General features: G+C 40.4%; 1 protein-coding gene across 1 annotated transcript; it reads right to left on the reverse strand.

Annotated features, from left to right (window-relative positions):
- Positions 1–955: 955 nt before the first annotated feature.
- On the reverse strand, positions 956–17,407 carry LOC134674996 (uncharacterized). Its single transcript, XM_063533140.1, has 7 exons — positions 17,238–17,407; positions 17,007–17,165; positions 16,602–16,793; positions 15,454–15,649; positions 10,139–10,254; positions 8,273–8,549; positions 956–2,917 (listed from the first exon to the last, which is right to left on the reverse strand). The coding sequence occupies exons 1-7, from the start codon at positions 17,331–17,333 to the stop codon at positions 2,682–2,684; spliced, it is 1,272 nt and encodes a 423-aa protein (XP_063389210.1). The 5' UTR covers positions 17,334–17,407; the 3' UTR covers positions 956–2,681.
- Between the last annotated feature and the right edge of the window lie 2,024 nt (positions 17,408–19,431).

The following is a 19,431-nucleotide window of genomic DNA, read 5'->3' on the forward strand; positions in this document are numbered from 1 at the left end:
GATACGATATAGTAAAGATACGTGACGTCCCACGGGTAAGGTACCTTGTACGTATTGCGGCGCTATGCGACGTAAGCGCCAGCCGCCATAAGGTACCTTTTTCCGTGGAACGTCACATATCTTCACTATTTCATATCTAGTGAGTCTCTAATTCATTTTCCGAATCGCGGCGCCAGCCGCCCTAAGGTACCTTTTGCAGTGGAACGTCACATATCTTCACTATTTCATATCTAGTGAAGCTCTAATTCATTTGACGAATCGAGCCGATTGTCTGTCTGTAGATATTAAATGGACCTTAACTTGCGTCGGGATGACGCGGAACCTCATCAGGCACTTTCACTATCGCGGTTACCTCAAGGCGTGTCTCCATATTGCGCGGCAAACTATCGAACATGAAATTGCATCATATTCAAATATAACAGAGTCGCTTTTACTTTGTTAAATAAGTTCAATTTTCAAACAACGCAAAATCAACTCTATTTCCTACACATTAGATTCAAATTTCAGTATTTTTCATTTGTATGGCTGGGCCTTAGGAGGATAAGACATGGCCACAGAATAAATAATAGTACTAGGTGCAGAAGACTCGCTCTCTAACAAAACGCGTCTGTTACGATCAGCATAGATATGGCCGCTAGGTGGCGACAGCGCCACGCGCGGCTCATGGCAAACCCCAAAATTGCGGTCGAACGTATATACTTTTAGCTACCTGTAGCAAAGCGACGAAATCGCGGAGTGAGCCACGCCTGACATGGGATGAAAACATTTTCATTTTCGAAGGGTTGCTTTCTTGGGCATAGTAGGTTCTGCCATCTTGTGAGCTACATCGGAAGCATAAACTTCACATTTACGCCTCGCGCCAAAAATCAGACGGCTCCTGTGCTGCCCCCTATAGTTCATGCACACTCCCTATCAGCGAACTAATTTCGGCTGGTCATATTAATAAAATGCATCCTTAAATCAAATCTTTTAATATCAATGAAAACATGTTTTCTAAGTTTAATATACTTTAAAAGTGTTCTGTAACATTAACCCTTACAAATATAAAAATCTACAATTCGGTGGTGTATTACAAAAGCTTTTTGGTGAAATGCAGAATATTTATTTTGTATTGTATCTAAACCGGTAAAATTTCTCACTTTCATAACCCTGTATACAAATATTATAGGGAGTCCAAGGTGGCAGCATGGTTCCATTTTTACGACCTATCACTATGCCTGTCTCTTTCGCACTTACATAATTGTTAGAACGTGACAGGCATGGTGTCAGGTGATAAAAATGCGACCGTGCTACCGCCGCAAGGTTTAATAGTTATGCTAAGGCCCACTTGCACCATCCCACTAACCCGGAGTTAACCGGTTAAACCGTTAAGCTAGTGTCAAATTGTACTGGTAACCATGGTGACACTCCAAGTTTAACCTATTAACCCCGGTTTAGTGAATGGTACAAGTGGCCCTAAATGGCTGTCATAGTATCATAGTGCCAGGGGCCCGTTTCTCAAAAGCTTGGAACTTGTAATACAAGGCCCGTGTTGCATAATAAACTACAACTAATATTACAAGCGGAACTCCTTTTCTAACTTCACTTATTAGAAAAGGAGTTCCGCTTGTAATATTCAACGCTTGTACAAGCGGAACTCCTTTTCTAACTTCACTTATTAGAAAAGGAGTTCCGCTTGTAATATTAGTTGTAGTTTATTATGCAACACGGCCATGTCACTTTTTGACAGCTTTTGTAAGAAAGGGACTTCCACTTGTATTACAAGTAACAAGTTTTTGATAAACAGGGCACATGTGTTCTGCATTTAACCCATTTATACAATCTAGTATCACAAGTTTCTCTTAGGCCCGCTTGCACCATCCCACTAACCCGGAGTTAACCGGTTAAACCTGACATGGTTACCAGTACAATTTGACACTAGGTTAACGGTTTAACTGCTTAACCCCGGGTAAGTGAGATGGTGCAAGTGGGCCTTAATGGTATAAAATAATGGCCTACACACTATTAACCATTTGAACGCCACGCCTTTTATAGCAAAACAAGGGTTATCGGAAGGCAGGAAGGTTGCTATTATACTGTGACCGAGAGCGTACTTGATCAAAGGGTTAAGTAAATAAATATCTTACAGAAAGTCACGACGCTGAAAGTCTAAGTATGAAAAAGAACATAAAATCTGCATTTTAAAACTATTGTAACACTCTTTCACAGCCAATATAAAGTTAAAACTATAACATTCGAAACGCTCATTATGGACGTTTTTTATTAATAAAAGGAATGCCCAAATGGTGGGAAAATGCCGATGACAGGGTCGAGTGGAGAAAACGAGGGGAGGCCTTTGCCCAGCAGTGGGGCACCAAAGTAGGCTAGAGAAAAAAAAAGGAATGCAACAGTAACAAAAATACCTATCATTTAAGAATACTTAAATTAGAATTAGAACTAAAATAGATGTCATATAGGGTAATTCGCCATTAATTGGCCACCAACCAACTGGTATAACTAAATAACTGTAGAAAAGCTAGCTCTTCCCACTCTTAGCACATTTTCGTTCCGGCCTCTGCCTTTTAATCCTCTTCGGTTCCGGCGAACGTTCCTTTTCCTCTTCTATCACTTTAACTTGAGGTTTAAAAAACTCATCCATCTTTTTCTGTCCTTTCGCTATCTTTTTTATCGTCCCTACATTTTCATGTGTTTTTAAAATTGGCTGTGTCTTTTGTGATATTGGAAAGTGTAGTTTCATAGGTGTGACCAATCTCATCGGTATTTGTATTTTTAACTCTGTTTTTGTGGGTGTGGCATCTAGGGATTCGTCTAGTGAGTTCTGTGAGCAGTTTAGTGCGGCATCTAGCGGGTGGTCTTCTGGATCGCTTATGAATCTTTTGCGGAATATTAGTTGAAGTTTTGATACGTTTGTTAATACCTGTAATAAAAAACATATTCAATATTAAATTCGCGACCGAGGGCGATATAAACGAATGAACGAAGCGAAAACAGTGGCTCAGCTTAAACAGTGGCTCTCTCGTGTTGAAATTAGGTCGAGTGAGCCACTGTACCCGGCGTTTTTCTACCGAGCCACTGTTCCCTCCTTGACCCTTGACAATTTCAATATGGCGATTTGCTTACATAGCAAGTTCCATAGAATGACACTTTAAATCAGCGGTCGGCAACCTTTTAGCAGCCAAAAAGTTGACGCGGGCCGCACTTTTGTTAATATGTGTGACTTCATCAGACATTGTTGTTTGACAATATTACATACAAAATAGCCAGGGGGCCCGCGGGCCGCTTGTTGCCGACCGCTGCTTTAAATGGTACATTTTTAAGTGGAAATGCCCAGGTACCTGTTGTCTATTGATATCGAAAACTGCGGCCCGCGGCAGGGGCTGACCGATGGCCGCCAGTAACGCCGCCCCGCCTTCCTCTATTTTACATTCAGTATTGGTCTTGTGTGTACTATCATCATCATCATCATCATCTCAGCCTATATACGTCCCACTGCTGGGCACAGGCCTCCTCTCGAGCGCGAGAGGGCTTGGGCTATAGTCCCTACGCTAGCCCAATGCGGATTGGGGACTTCACATACACCTTTGAATTTCTTCGCAGATGTATGCAGGTTTCCTCACGATGTTTTCCTTCACCGAAAAGCGACTGGTAAATATCAAATGATATTTCGTACATAAGCTCCGAAAAACTCATTGGTACGAGCCGGGATTTGAACCCGCGACCTCCGGATTGCAAGTCGCACGCTCTTACCGCTAGGGCACCAGCGCGTGTGTACTATATAGTACTGCCAAACTGCGAGTCTTAGTAATAGGGTCCCGTTTTTACCCTTTGGGTACGGAACCCTAATAAAGGGATAGTATGTACCTGTTGTCTATTGATATCGAAAACTGCGGCCCGCGGCAGGGGCTGCCCGATAGCCGCTAGCAACGCCGTCCCGCCTTCCTCTATTTTACATTCAGTATTGATCTTGTGTGTACTATCCATGTCATTGGGTTCTGTTTTAGGGAGCCTGTTTTCTTTGTCCTCTGATTCTTCTGAAAAAAAAACCGGGTAAGTGCGAGTCGGACTCGCGCACGAAGGGTTCCGTACCATAAAGCAAAAAAAAACGGAAAAAATGCAAAAAGAAAACGGTCACCCATCCAAGTACTGACCACTCCCGACGTTACTTAACTTTGGTCAAAAATCACGTTTGTTGTATGGGAGCCCCATTTAAATCTTTATTTTATTCTGTTTTTAGTATTTGTTGTTATATCGGCAACAGAAATACATCATCTGTGAAAATTTCAACTGTCTAGCTATCACGGTTCGTGAGATACAGCCTGGTGACAGACGGACGGACGGACGGACGGACAGCGAAGTCTTAGTAATAGGGTCCCGTTTTACCCTTTGGGTACGGAACCCTAAAAAGCAAATTACACTGTCATGAATTACATCACTACACCTTATAAAACAAAGTCCCCCGCCGCGTCTGTCTGTATGTATGTTCGCGATAAACTCATCAACTACTAAACGGATTTTCATGCCGTTTCCACCTATCAATAGAGTAATTCTTGAAGAAGGTTTAGGTGTATAATTTGTTAAGGTATTGTGTAACCCGTGCGAAGGCGCGGCGGCTTGCTAGTGCAGAAATATTAAAGCAACTGAATTAAGAGGGAAAAATGGAGACTAATATTTGAATTAAAGTACGTATAAAATGTATGTGTATTAAAGTCTACATTTTAAAGTTCCTTGTTTATTTTTTGGTTGGCTTGATTTTGCAGATTGTTTTACACGAAAAAAAAGGTAAAAATACAAGTTCATATATTTTTTTCAAGAATTGGGTAGGTAAAGTTTTTTGAAGATAGGCAAATTATATTTTTTTCCGATAGTATTTATTATAGCGATCACGGAAATGCAGCTCTTTTATTTTTATTTCATTTTATTGATTAAATATGATTTTTTAAATGATCGATATGACGTTTGTGAGATGGAATGGCAGATCCGAGTAATTCCTTTGCACATAGTAAATGGGACGAGATAGAAAAAAAAACGATGTCAACTGTCAGTGTCACTTAGCTCTCATTCCCGAAAAATAACGGACAAGCCTCATGTTACCTTGCGAATTGCTATTAATGTTATCATTGAGATTTTCGACGACCTCAGCACGACCCACGGACTTCTGATTCCCCACGACATCTGCGCGTATTTGGACAAAGATTGAATTTACTTTCGATAACTTGGCACTGCATAATTATTGAACAACGTTTTCTTCCCCACCCCTACACAACGGCCCCTACGCTGACCCTTGGACAGAGTTTTGCAAGAAAAATAAGCGAGTTCATACGAGATTGCGAGCAGATTCTACAAATTTGAAATTATTATCATAACAGTGATAAGCACAATGCCGTTGAATTAGAGGAGCAATGGCCGTACAGGAGTACGTATCCGTGAAATACATAGGTACATAAAACTTTCTTCACTTGTGTTTTGATTTTTATTATTAAATTGCCATGAGCTGTTAAGTTCGTAAACAAGAAATCGGTCTAATTTTTTCTAACAATTTCAACCATCTGTTAGTTTTGTGTGGTTATCCTCATTTTATGAATGTTGTTCTTATTTTCAGGTGGATGTAAACATTCATTGGCGGTATTATACTGATGGCTAATTAGAACCATTGAGCCATGACATACTTCCTTGCAGTGTTATTCGGCTAAGCCTCGAGCATCCTGAGAATCTGAAGGATATAATTATTTCCATAAAAAAGAGCAATCGAATTAGGACCAAGATATCCCGGGAATCTAAAGACATTTTATAAAAAAATGCAATAAAATGAAAATGGGAGACTCTATTATTTTAATAATGTTACAAGATCATGACAATGTTATGGTCTATACTTATTAAAATTTTAAAACCAACATGTCTTTATCTTTGACTTGAAAATGTACAAATGATTTGGGTTAAGTTTTATGAAATGCAACTTATGCTAAAAATCTATTATTATTGTATGTCAAATTATCGTGAACTCGATGTTGCTTAAGGCGTATCCAGATTAGTCAATTTTTCGCCAATCTGATTAAATTGCCCGATCGAATCGGGACGTACGGACGCAAACGCCAATTTGGTTCGCCGAATTCAGCCGCCGATAATGACCGATAAAATGAGGTGCGGACACAAGAACACCAATTTGTGAGGCTAGTATTTTCGTTATGGGGCATTTTTTCAATTTAAATGGCTCTAATATCACCATAAATCTAAAATTGGAGATTGACGCCAATTTCATTTCTGATCAAATCGACCGATTTGATCAGTCCCGTCTGGATACCGCTTTAGCACCGCGAAAGGGCGCTGCGCGGTGCGCGCGGATTGACGCATGCGCGTACCGTATGCTTAGTATCTATGGTAATATAATTTAAAAAAATATGCAAATAAAAGGCGGCAAAGTCACACCGCCTCATTTGAAAGCAGAAGCAAACTTAATAATGAATAACTAGCTTCCTGCTATAGTCCGTTTTTTTTAGCATTAGAAAGAACTTCGCAGAAGTTCGCTTGTGGTTCTAAATCTGGCACTTTTAGCGGTAACAATTTGAAGTAAATTATATGTATTGACCATGCTACATTAGATAATTCAATAATTATTCACAATTAACGAGCCTGATAAAAACTGCACGCTTGCTTCTGCGGAGTTCTTTTTAATGCTAAAAAAAACGAACTATAAGTCCAGGGACAAATACAACAGGACTTACGACATGCTCATGCTGTGGAAGGACACAAGAAGGACAGCCAAAACGCAAGAAACACCTACTCTGAAAGTGGTTTTTAGCGTATTTCTGTGACCAAGTGAAAACTAAAAAGCCATCTACATTTAATATAAACTAAGAATATGCGTTGTTTTTTTAATTGTATTCGCGTCACTTTACCCCTATTAAATACGCTTTACTAAATTGAATTTGTTTTATTTCCTCACATAATTTGAGAATAGTGCTTACTATGTATACCTCAATGGAAGCAAAAATGTAGTATTTTTGGGAGTTGATACACTTGCTACTTGTGTATAGTGGCAAATGTATTAAACCCGCAATCAACACTAATCAATATGTAAACAGGCCCCAACTTGAAGCACATTTACCCTACAGACATACTTATCCATATTGACCATATTTGAACCTCTCAACTCTCTCCAAGGGCACGCCACACAGCGTAATTCTATATACTGTTGTAATGTTAATGCTTAAGGATAATAATTTGTGGATTTATAAAATAAAACGAAACGAAATTTACTGGATTTATATTATATTATTTTGGATTTATATTATAAGTTTTCTAAAGTACAGTCGCCATCAGATATATTGGTGCAGCTAGGGTGCTCATAAATATCTGAACACGCCTCTATTATCAGGGCGTGCGTGTTCAGATATTGTGAACACCTTGCCGAGCCCATATATAATAGCCAATAACGACCTAGTTATAAGACTATTACAATCTTAATCATTATGTATGTATAATACAACAATCACGTTTATATAGTTCCTCACAAACGTATAAGTTACCATTTTGGCCAATATATCTTCAAAGCTTGGCACCGAATCGCTGTTAAAGACTTTGGTGTGCTCAAATACGCTGAATTTGGAAAGTAACGTCTGTACTGTCTTGTAGACGGTACGACGCACTTTGAGTTCATCTCTGTAATATTCTATTTCCATTCGAACGTTTCCGGGATTGTCTCCATCTATTGTGTTGATACTGAGATCCAAAATGACTCGTGTAGCAGTCCAAGAGTCGTGGTGAAGGCGTTAATGAAAATGTTCTCCAAGAAGCAGTGCCAAGTAGTCGAAAGCAATCGTTATCATTATCAAAATATCCGTGTTGATCGTGCTAGGGACGTTAAAAATACTTATTCTAGAAATCACACCGACATCCAATTACAAGAAAACACAAATGTTTCGTCCGACCATTATTTTCCAATTATTTGCAAGTTATTTTCCAAGAATGACACTGACAGTTGACATCGTTTTTTTTTCTATCTCGTCCCATTTACTACGCGCAAAGGAATTAATTACCTGAATCTGCCATTTCACCTCACAAACGTCATATCGATCATTTAAAAAATTATATTTAATCAATAAAATAATATAAAAATAAAAGAGCTGCATTTCCGTGATCGCTATAATGAATACTATCGGGAAAAAATATAATTTGCCTATCTTCAAAAAGCTTTACCTACCCAATTGCATTTTTTACAAGAATTGTATCGGCTCGCACTGGTTATAAGATAATTAGATACATCACACAAGCATACCTTTTTTGACGTCGCTCACGTCTTCAGTGTCCATTTTGTCTCCCGTATCTTCATTCGCAATATCCCCCGAGTCTCCTTTTTTCACGTCCCCTTTTTCCTTTATGTCCCCCGTGTCCCCTTTGTCCCCCGTGTCCCCCGCAGAAGCGAGGGCGCGTCCGACACAACGCAGCAGTGTGAGTTGTGAACGGGTTGGTAACTTCCTCCAGGTGGCTCGCACCAATGTAACAGATTCGGAGGAGAGAGGGGAAGGTGGGGCGGATTCGGACGGCGATTTATCCTGCAATAATATAAATCACAGTTTTATAAAATGTAGTATGTATTATCTTACGCCTTCATAGAATAGGTATGCAATTCCGAAAAAATATGGAACAGCATTGAAATAAATAAATAAATATTGTAGGACATTTTTTACACACATTGACTAAGCCCCATGGTAAGCCCAAGAAGGCTTGTGTTGTGGGTACTCAGACAACGATATATATAATGTATAAATACTTAAATACATAGAAAACAACTATGACTCAGGAACAAATATCTGTATCATCATACAAATAAATGCCCTTACCAGGATTCGAACCCGGGACCATCGGCTTCATAGGCAGAGTCACTACCCACTAGGCCAGACCGGTAGGGCATTGAATATGAAACATTTAGGTATAATATTTAAATTATACCTATTAATTAAATATACCTAATGGTTGTCCCACACTTGACACTAGCTATTATAAAACATTGTGTATAACGGGGACAAAATTATAGTGTTGATAGTGTTTTATTATGTTGTCCTTGTCACACACAATGTTTTGGAAAGTTATATAAAAGTAGGGTTACCAAATGACAGGAATTTTCCTGACATGTCAGGAATTTTGGCCTTTTGTCAGGAATGGGGACGGAACACGAAAATGTCAATATTTTTTTTTTAATTGATAGACTTTTTTATAAAGTACCTTTTTGTTTAATTAAATTAATCCAAAAATATTCGGAAATCAGAAATTTTGTCAGGAAATTCTAAATTTGTATCTGGTAACCCTATATAAAAGCCAGTCCATCGTTTATGAGGACTATGTTTGGACTTATAGTCTATGGTTCATAGAAATGAGGTCGATAATCTGTGGAACTTTCAGGATGGTGCTCATATGTGACGTTATCTATGAAAAGGGACCTTACTGTCGATGGCGCTTACGCCATTATTAACGAGGCTCCGATATAAATACAATGCCGCGCGACGCTGTGCGGCGTAAGCGCCATCGACAATAAGGTCCCTTTTCAAGTCCAAAAAGGTCAAGGTTTTGGTGTCCATGTCTAAGCAGCGGCCGAAGAAAGGGGTGCAGAGCCTTCGTGAACCTGTTCACAAGGATCGGTCACAGCTGACTCTAAAAGAGTCGGGATGCGACAGAGATGGCTTCAAAAAGGTGGAGAGGAGAAAGAAGTCAGCTCGTCCGAATCAGTGCGGTACCGCACCGACAGGACCCAACCATTTGCTGCGTCCTGCAACACCGACGACGCTGCTGTATGTGTCCCGATTACACTACCTTACGAAGGTCGAGGAGATCGTGAAGTATGTACGAGCCAAGTCCGGATTCATCCTGAGGGTCGTGAAGTTGGAATCTCGACACAATGTGAATTTTAATTCTTTTGTGCTGAGCGTTCCGACTGAACATCTAGCGACCTTCACCAAGGAGGAGTTTTGGCCGAAGGGTGTCAAGTTCCGGCGGTTCCGCGGCCGGCTCCCTGACACTGCGGGGTTGCGAACTGCGTCGCATTCATTCATTTTCATAGATAATGCCCCATATTACTATGTTTTTCGGTTAACCATTGAGGTGTACGTATAACCATAAAGAACAGTTTTCTTTCAAAAATATGTACCTTCTGAGCTAAAACTCTTGCCATGGCGTGAGCAAGTAGGATAGATGCTAGTTGGTCCGCTCCGCGTCTCGTTCCAGTCCGTACTGCGTCGTAAGCTGCCAATAGTTGATCCGCGTCTATATCCAGGCAAAAAAAAAATTAACCCAGCGATCGGGAACAGGCGGCCCGCGAACCTCACACTTGCGACCCGCGAGCCTCCCTGCATATTTTGTATGTAAATATCTGGGAGACCGAGCTAAAAAATTAAAACTCAAAAATGCGCGTCTTCTCAGAGATAAGACTTAGCTAGATCGATTTTTCGCCCCCGAAAACCCCTATATAGCAAATTTCATCGAAATCGCTAAGGCAGTTTCCGAGATCCCCGAAATATATATACAGATAAATAAATAAATATACAAGAATTGCTCGTTTAAAGGTATTAGATATTGACAAACGACAATGTCTGATACAGTTCATATAGTCTTAAATATGATCAAAGTGCGGCCCGCGTCAACTTCGTTAACTACTACTTAACTAATACTTCGTTTTTTTAGCATTAGAAATAAGGTAAACAATCTTGATGTGTCTTTTTATTGAAAAACACGTTTAATAAATAAGTCACGGCAAATATGTAACAATTATGAATCGAATACGATCATTTATATGTTTCTGTTTTCATAAGTAATAGTTACTGAAATAGTTACTAAAAGCATTTTTCAATTAAAAGACATGTCAACATCGCTTACCTTCTTGCAAGTTCTTTCTAATGCTAAAAAAAATGAACTATATGTGGCCCTTGGCTGCTAAAAGGCTGCCGACCGCTGCATTGAACGCCACGCCTATCGTGCGTTAAACGTCAACTTGAATCTTGTCGGAATGCACGAACGTAATTTTTTTTTTATTAGGTTCGCCAACAGGTGCAATACAAAAAATACTTATAAATAACAAGTTGTAAAATAATATTGCTAGAGTATTCACCCAATTACAGGCAAACACGGCATGCTTGTAACAGATATTGCTTACATATGTTTTTTTATCCTAAGTACTAAACTAATAGGTATAGGTACTAAATATAATATATAAATAATAATGTTCATTATGGAGTCTTTGTTTAAACGCGAAATGAATCGAAAATAATTTGAAGTGGACTGTATGATTTTTACATTAAGACGAAAACTTTCTTTTGCTATTAAATATTTAAGTATATCGAATTCACGAGAAATAACAACTTAGAACAGTGCACAATCACATACCTTTACGTTGATGATGGTGAAGGTTCGCGCAGGTTCAGGCTCGCTCCCTGAGGATTCCAAGGTGTTGGACGTGCGAGCTCGGCTTACCGTTACCTTAACCTGGAATACCTTTCTGCAAGGCCTGCCACTCATCCACGCGCACAATGTAATTGGCACTTCTCTAAATTAGTCCGAAAGCACAGAATCTGACCGAAAGTTGGCTTTACAATAATTCTTTCACAATTTTAATTCGGAGCAACGTACTTCTAGTTGGCCGATAAGAAGGTTAATGGCTGCCGGAAACGGCTAGTGTTGTATGTAACTAACCCTACCGGAAGTTAAAGGCTAATAGAGATGTCACCTTAAATCGATATTCAAACGAAAGTTGAACATTCCGCTCACCTAAATATGCAATATTTACGCTGCAAATAACATTAGAATCCGACAAAATACTTAAAACTAACATACTATGCTAAGTGGTGATACTAGTTTAGGTGATTAGTTCAAAATTGGTAAAGGGCACAGCTTCACGACTGGGCGTTTATACTGTCCAGTGGCTGTGCGGATGGTGGCGACACGACAAATCCCGTCGTTACCGGGATGCAGTTGTACGATGCGGCCTAAGGCCCAATTGAGTGGACTACATTGCTCGTTAGCAATGACGACAAGATCCCCGACTTTTACGTCAGGTTGTTTATTAAACCATTTATGGCGTTGTTGTAAGGTGTGTAAGTATTCTAAGTGCCACTTACGCCAAAAATCCTGATGGATTTTTTGGAGTAATTTCCACCTTTGGAGCGGACCTATTTTAGCATCAGTCAGATTGCTTTCTGGCAATATCGTGAGGGGCTCCAATGTGAGGAAGTGACCAGGGGTCAACACCGATAGGTCATTAGGGTCCGAACTGACTGGGGACAGAGGCCTCGAGTTCAGCATAGATTCAAGTTGAGTCAATACCGTGTAAAATTCCTCATATGTCAGACGTTGTAAGCCTATTACACGCGACAGATGAGTTTTCACCGATTTTACTCCAGCTTCGGCTAAGCCAGAAAAATGTGGACTACCAGGCGGGTTGAACACAAATTCTATTTGTTCCCTTTGGGAAGCTTCAGCCATTAAATCCTTAAGCAGGTTGCAGGCACCTACAAAATTTCTGCCTTGGTCCGATATAATTCTTGAGCAGCGACCGCGTCGCGAGATAAACCGGCGCAGAGCTGCCAAGTAGGCCTCTGATGTGAGCTCAGAGACGAGTTCAAAATGAACTGCCTTAGTGGCAGTACACACGAAAACACAAATATATGCCTTGTACGATTTGCTGCCTCTTGCCCTACCTAACGAAATAGTGAAAGGTCCAGCATAATCTACTGCGGTAGACGAAAAGGGTTTCAACTGGCTTATACGAAATGACGGTAGGTCTCCCATGAGAGGCGGTAGGGCCATTTGCGGGCGCACCCGAAAGCATCTGAGGCATGACGAGACAACAGAATGAATTGCGCGCTTGGGCGAAAGAATCCAAAAATCCTGAGCAATGAGGTTGTGCAGGGTTTGTAAACCCGGATGGGAAAACCTGCGGTGATATTCCTCGATCACCAACGCCGTGAGCCGATGTTCACGAGGCAACAACATGGGGTGCTTCCTTTCATAGTCGAGCGTGTGGTTATGGGTTAACCGTCCGCCCACCCTCAACAAACCCTCTTCGTCAATGAACGGGTTCAATTTCCGAAGAGGCTTGTGAAGTGAGTTAGTCGAACCCTTTTTGATGAGACGAATTTCAGTCGAAAAGACATGTTCCTGGACATGCCTTACGAGAAATCGTATCACCGAATTGGTTTCACACGTCGACAAGGTCTGTGTCGAGGTTCTCGCTGCGGGATTCTTCAAATTATGAAGATAACGAAAACAGTATGCTAATATATTAACGATACGACGAAATGATGAATATTTCAACAAAAGTTGATCGACAAAATCTGAATTTATGGCACTAAACAGTGTCAAAACCTTTTCCTCTTCGAATGCGGATCCGTCACTTTGGGTGAGGTGCCTTGGCCAATCCTTTTCAGGACGCGACAACCATGCAGGTCCCGCCCACCATGACTTACACTGCACTAAATCAGCGGGAAGTAATCCACGGGATCCGTGATCCGCTGGGTTATCACCAGTGGAGACATGGTGCCAACAATCAGGAGCAATTTGCTCTTGAATCGCTGCAGTCCTGTTAGCAACGAATGTTTTCCAACGAGACGGACATGATCGAATCCATGTCAAGACCACGGTTGAGTCTGACCAGGCATATGTTTTAGCGTCATAATGGAAGTCCTTCAACGCATGACGAACTGACGCTACGAGATCCGCCAACAACACTGCCGCCAACAGCTCCAATCGAGGAATGGACAGCCGACGGAGGGGGGAGACTTTACTTTTTGCGCAACAGAGACGAACAATAATTTCTTCGTCATCAGTAACCATGCGACAAAAAACTATTGCGCAATATCCTCGCTCCGAGGCGTCACAAAAGCCATGAATTTGAATGTCATGGGACAAAACCATTCGACGAGGTATGGAGAGTGAACTCAAACACGACAACTGAGATTTTAATTTGAGCCACTCCTCAGCGATAGGTGCTGGAACATCCTCATCCCAGTGGAGCCCGGAAGACCACAAGAGCTGCATCAAATATTTCGCAAGGAAGACCACTGGCGAAATAGGAAGAAATCCCTTAAAGGGATAAGTTCGCCTTTGTACTGCCTATCCTGTGCCATAAATTTGTGATTTGTACAATAAAGAGTTTATACATAACATACATAGGTACATTTACGTATATTTGACTATCCATAATAAATCGAAGATCATAGTTGAAAAATGTTAGCTGAATTCGCTTTCTTTTCTTTCCAAAAGGACCCCAGCATAATTTAAGATGGCCCTGGCTACGACTCAATCTTCTTCCTCGCGTTGTCCCGGCTTTTTGCCACAGCTCATGGTAGCCTGGGGTCCACCTGACAACTAATCCCAAGAATTGCCGTACGACTAGTTTTTACGAAAGCGACTGCCACCTGACCTTCCAACCCAGAGGGGAAACTAGGTCTTATTGGGATTAGTCCGGTTCCTTATTGGGATTAGTCCGGTTTCGGTGGGTCGGTGGGTTGGGTGGTCCGGTTATGGAGTCGTAGCCAGAAAGTGCTGGTGGCCTAGCAAAGCGCTGGTGGCCTGGCGGTAAGAGCGTGCGACGACCGGAGGTGGTACGAGCGGGGGTTTGAACTCGTTCAAACCCCGGCTCGTACCAATGAGTTTTTCGGAACTTATATACGAAATATCATTTGATATTTACCAGTTGCTTTTCGGTGAAGGAAAACATCGTGAGGAAACCCGACTAATCCCATAAAGGCTTAGTTTGCCCTGTAGGTTGGAAGGTCAGGTGGCAGTCGCTTTCGTAAAAACTAGTCGTACGGCAATTCTTGGGATTAGTTGTCAGGTGGACCCCAGGCTACCATGAGCTGTGGCAAAAAGCCGGGACAACGCGAGGAAGAAGATTGAGTCGTAGCCAGGGCCATCTTAAATTATGCTGGGGTCCTTTTGGAAAGAAAAGAAAGCGAATTCAGCTAACATTTTTCAACTATGATCTTCGATTTATTATGGATAGTCAAATATACGTAAATGTACCTATGTATGTTATGTATAAACTCTTTATTGTACAAATCACAAATTTATGGCACAGGATAGGCAGTACAAAGGCGAACTTATCCCTTTAAGGGATTTCTTCCTATTAAACTTTGAGTAGATGAGAATTGATGAAGAACGGTAGACAAAATAAATATAGCACTGAGTACAATAGACTAGAGGAAAGTCAATAAAATGTATGTATGCGTAAGAAAGGGTTAAAACATAATTTAATTAAACGGTAAAGTTTTATGAATAAGGGCCACTTGCGCCATTCCACTAACCCGGGGTTAACCGGTTAAATCTGGAGTTACCATGGTTACCAGTACAATTTGACACTGGATTAACGGTTTAACCGGTTAACCTCGGATTAGTGGGACTGTGCAAGTGGCGCTAAGGGGATAATTTAAAGGGATTTCATGAACACCTCATTCTTGTAAGCTGGGTTACCTTTAATAGCCGCACTAGCGGCAGCAGCCAGTGCTTGCACTTGCGCGCCACTAGCGTGCTCCAGCACGGCGTGCAGCGCGCGCCGTGCACGCAGTGCGCGCGCAGAGCTCAGCGCGACACAGAGCAGCCAGGCCGCCGCGCCGGGGATGTTGGGGGTGCGACCGCATATTAGGGCTGAGGAGATACCTTGCAGGATCTGAGGATAGAATAATAGTTATTTGTTGTTGTTTAACCGCTCGTTTTAATATTAATACCCGAGCAAGCGAAAGATTCCAAAACTCGAAAAATGGAATCTTCAGCGTTGCAAGGTTTTCAGAGCACGGGGGTTAAACAAAATTTGCCCCCAAGTATATCACAAAATTATTCACCACGTCAACCCAAAGAAAATATTAACCGTAAGATATCAAACAAACCAAATCAAATCCAAATGAATGTCAATTGAACCAGCAAACATAAGAGAACAACTCAAAATTTACATGTGACTACTTTGCCTCACATGTGAATAAAATGCAAATTTTACCAAATAGTGAAAAATATAATTTACATTTGTGGTTGAACCAAATCATACACCTAAGATACGTACGTAGTTACGTCACCCAAATCCAAAGTGACGGTATTAAACTAGACAGTGGCGAAGCGTGAACTAATATAACCGTGGGCGAACTCGCATCTGGGAGGCCCTTTTCTTTCAATGTGATTCCCAAGATAATAAAAATGGTTGGCTTCCCCGAGGCCCCTTTTAGTCCGAGGCCGAGGGCAAGGGCCCACTTCGCCCATGCCTATGCCACTGGAACTAGTTTGATTTTATATTTCTAGCCTTTAGATCGATTTTATACCAGAAGCCCTAAAAATGGACGCTTAAGGGTCCCCCCCACATCTAGCGTCTTTCGAGCATCGGCGTCTGTCGGCGTCTGGTCAGCGCTATGGAAAATGACGTCGCCGCGCAGTTGCGTCGACACTGCGTCGATGTTGCGTCGAGCAGCGGCCATAGAATTGTAGACGCCGACGCTCGAAAGACGCCAGATGTGGGGGGCCCTAATGGAATCAGGTAACTCCGTTGTTTAAGATTGGACAGTTCCCAAAGGTTGCAGGTTGAAGTCCTGCTAAAAGCGGTGAAATTTCCATTTTTCTTATAAAATTTCACTCACATGTTCAGTAACACCATCCACCGCCTCCGGTTTATCCTTCATCATCTTTATATAACTATCAAGAAACACCCTATCCTCCGGGAAATGGTCCCTCATAGCCGTCAGGAGCTGCAAGCGCTCTGCGCGCATTCCTCGGGTGTCGGGTGGAGTTTCTGCTACCTGCAGTGCTGATACTGCTGCTGATAATGCGGCCTGTGAAATGTTAAATAAATACAGTGTAAACTGTATAAGACGGACATGTGACATTTTTGAGAATTGTCATGAAATGGAGAGAAATTAATATATTTATATATAAACTAATTTGAACCAAAAATAAGTTTCTCAATCAGAAAACTTAACTCACACACTGACAGGGCAAGTTAAATAAAAGCTTGTAACAAAACAATGTTTTAAAAAGTATCATACCTCACCCTCCTCACTGGCCGAGCTCTGGCTAGTACTTCTAGAAAGGCTGACCAAAAGTGGATCATTGTTTTCATGTAAATCTTGCAACGCGCGCTCCGCCGCGTCCTCGCGAGCTCGCAACGACGCCAACTGCGACGCTGGCGGCATCTCCAACTCACTCTAAACAGGAGAACTTTGGGTCAACTTTTTAAGTGAAAAAACGTACTGGTAAAAGTTAAATGTTAAACGTACCTTTCCACTTGTTGATCGGCTTAGAGACACGCACGGCAAGTCGTCGTCTAGATCATCGTCTTCGTGGCTGCTCATGGTTGGTGACCGTATTAACATAACATGTAACTGAATTGTTCATAAAACAAATAAATAAAATTATTCTTTCAGGAATTTCGTTTGACGTTCATCGCCCGCTGTTTGAAATGTCAATGTGACATTAAAGTGGAAACTGCAAAAAAAGCGTTTAGTTCTTAGTTAGCATTATAACATGCAGTTACATTAAATGAATTATTGAGCAAAGATGGAGCAATTTATAAAGCAATTCATTTGAAATCAATCAGAAATTCATTAAAATTTCATAGTTATACAAAAGGTAAACAAAAATTAAATACTGGGCCCGCCGGGTCGTAAAATAATATAAGAATAAACGGAACGCTTTTTATTCTTATCTATTCATACACCGATCAATCCAAGGGCCCAACCTTTTCTGTTCTCTTTCACGACGCAGCAACTAGTATCATTTCTCTCACCTCGCTCTTTTAAAATGCCGTTTGTCAAAAAAGGACAACCATACTGTTGACAAGGCGGACTTCAAATCAAGTGTTGCCTTTCTTGATGCGCCCACCCTGTGTATGTGTGCGTAAAAGCGTATATGTGTGCTCTTTTAGGGATGTGAAAAGTCGATTTTAATCATGTTATATATCGATAAACGCTACACAGCGGAACGAAATAGCGATTAATTGAAGCTTCAATATCTTCGTTAAACATAAACATTATTGAAATGCTAATGGATAATGAATATATTATAATATAATAATATAATTCAATTATTGCGGAACACCTATTTTAGGAGGTATTTATGTATTTTAATGAAATATCTGAACTTTCCCTTGGTTTCCTGCTGGGGCGTGACTATAAAATTGTGATCTGATAACCACAATAAAGAATAAAAGCGTTTTTGGTCATTTTAGGTATCGTTAAGCCTTTGAAGTAAAATTAAAATTGCAAGAAATGTCGATAGTTTATCGATATGACTTTATCGACATGGCTACAGCAACGTGGGCCTCATTGTTAATCGTATACTAAACAAAAGTGGCAACAGTGACAGCTCGCTGAGACACCGTCTATATATATTATGTCTATGGATCAATCAGTTCATTTCACGTGGTTTTAATGTAATTTTTTCTATTATAGTTTCTGTATTTCATTTAATATACAATTCCTGTTTCAACTAAGCAGTTTAATTTAAATAATTCTTGTTAATTGAAAAAAACTATTCTAATATAATATTTAGGCTACCAATTAGAAAAGGTTCATTCTTACAAGAAAAGCAAAAAAATGCGAAACGGATTGCCAAAACGTGATAATAACTTTTGCACAAACAAAGAGTATAATAAGTATGTATAGGAAAAGAGAGCCAACTCGCGAGTAAATGTCAAAAAACGTCTACACCAACGCCACAAGCGGATTTTTGTTCAACTAACCTTTACGTATGTGTGCGTGCACAGTGCACACATGCATACAAATAAAAACTATACCATAGGATTTACCGCGAAAAACGAAAATTGAAATGTCGTTATTTGCCTCTCAATCGCTATTTCATGTAAGTGCATATTATGTGCGCGCGAAATAGCGATTAAGAGGCAAATAACGACATTTCAATTTTCGTTTTTCGCGGTAAATCCTATGGTATAGTTTTGAAGCTTCTGTAAAGTGAACTACAATGAGATTAATCCATTTTTTCAGCTAATTGCAAGAAAATCAGGTGAAAAAATTAATACCACTTATATAGTTCACTGTACAGCCAAGGAAAAAAGTGCAATATATAATTCAAAGTCAAACGTAAACTCAAAGACGTTTATTTTACTCATATTAGGTACACATAACATTACATAAAATTTTTTTTGCTTAAACTGTCTCTCAGTGTCGTTTTCTAATAGATAAATTTAAATCTTGAGAGCTCATTCCAATCAATCGTGAAAATGAAAGAAAACATTATTTTCAAGAGATTGGTTAGTATACACATAAATCAGGCGATATCAAAGGATTCTATTACAGAACAAGTCGCAACATTTTTTTAATCTCAGATGTATATGGTATTATTATTTGTAGTCAACTATGTAACTTACTTCAGGAACATAGTTTTTAGGCGGCTAAACTTAAAACTTCTCTATCGTAAAGTTGCTCATTTCACAACATTATTTTCAGAAAATCA

The sequence above is a fragment of the Cydia fagiglandana genome, chromosome 21 (genome assembly GCF_963556715.1).
Source record: "Cydia fagiglandana chromosome 21, ilCydFagi1.1, whole genome shotgun sequence".
NCBI classification, from domain to species: Eukaryota; Metazoa; Arthropoda; class Insecta; order Lepidoptera; family Tortricidae; genus Cydia; species Cydia fagiglandana.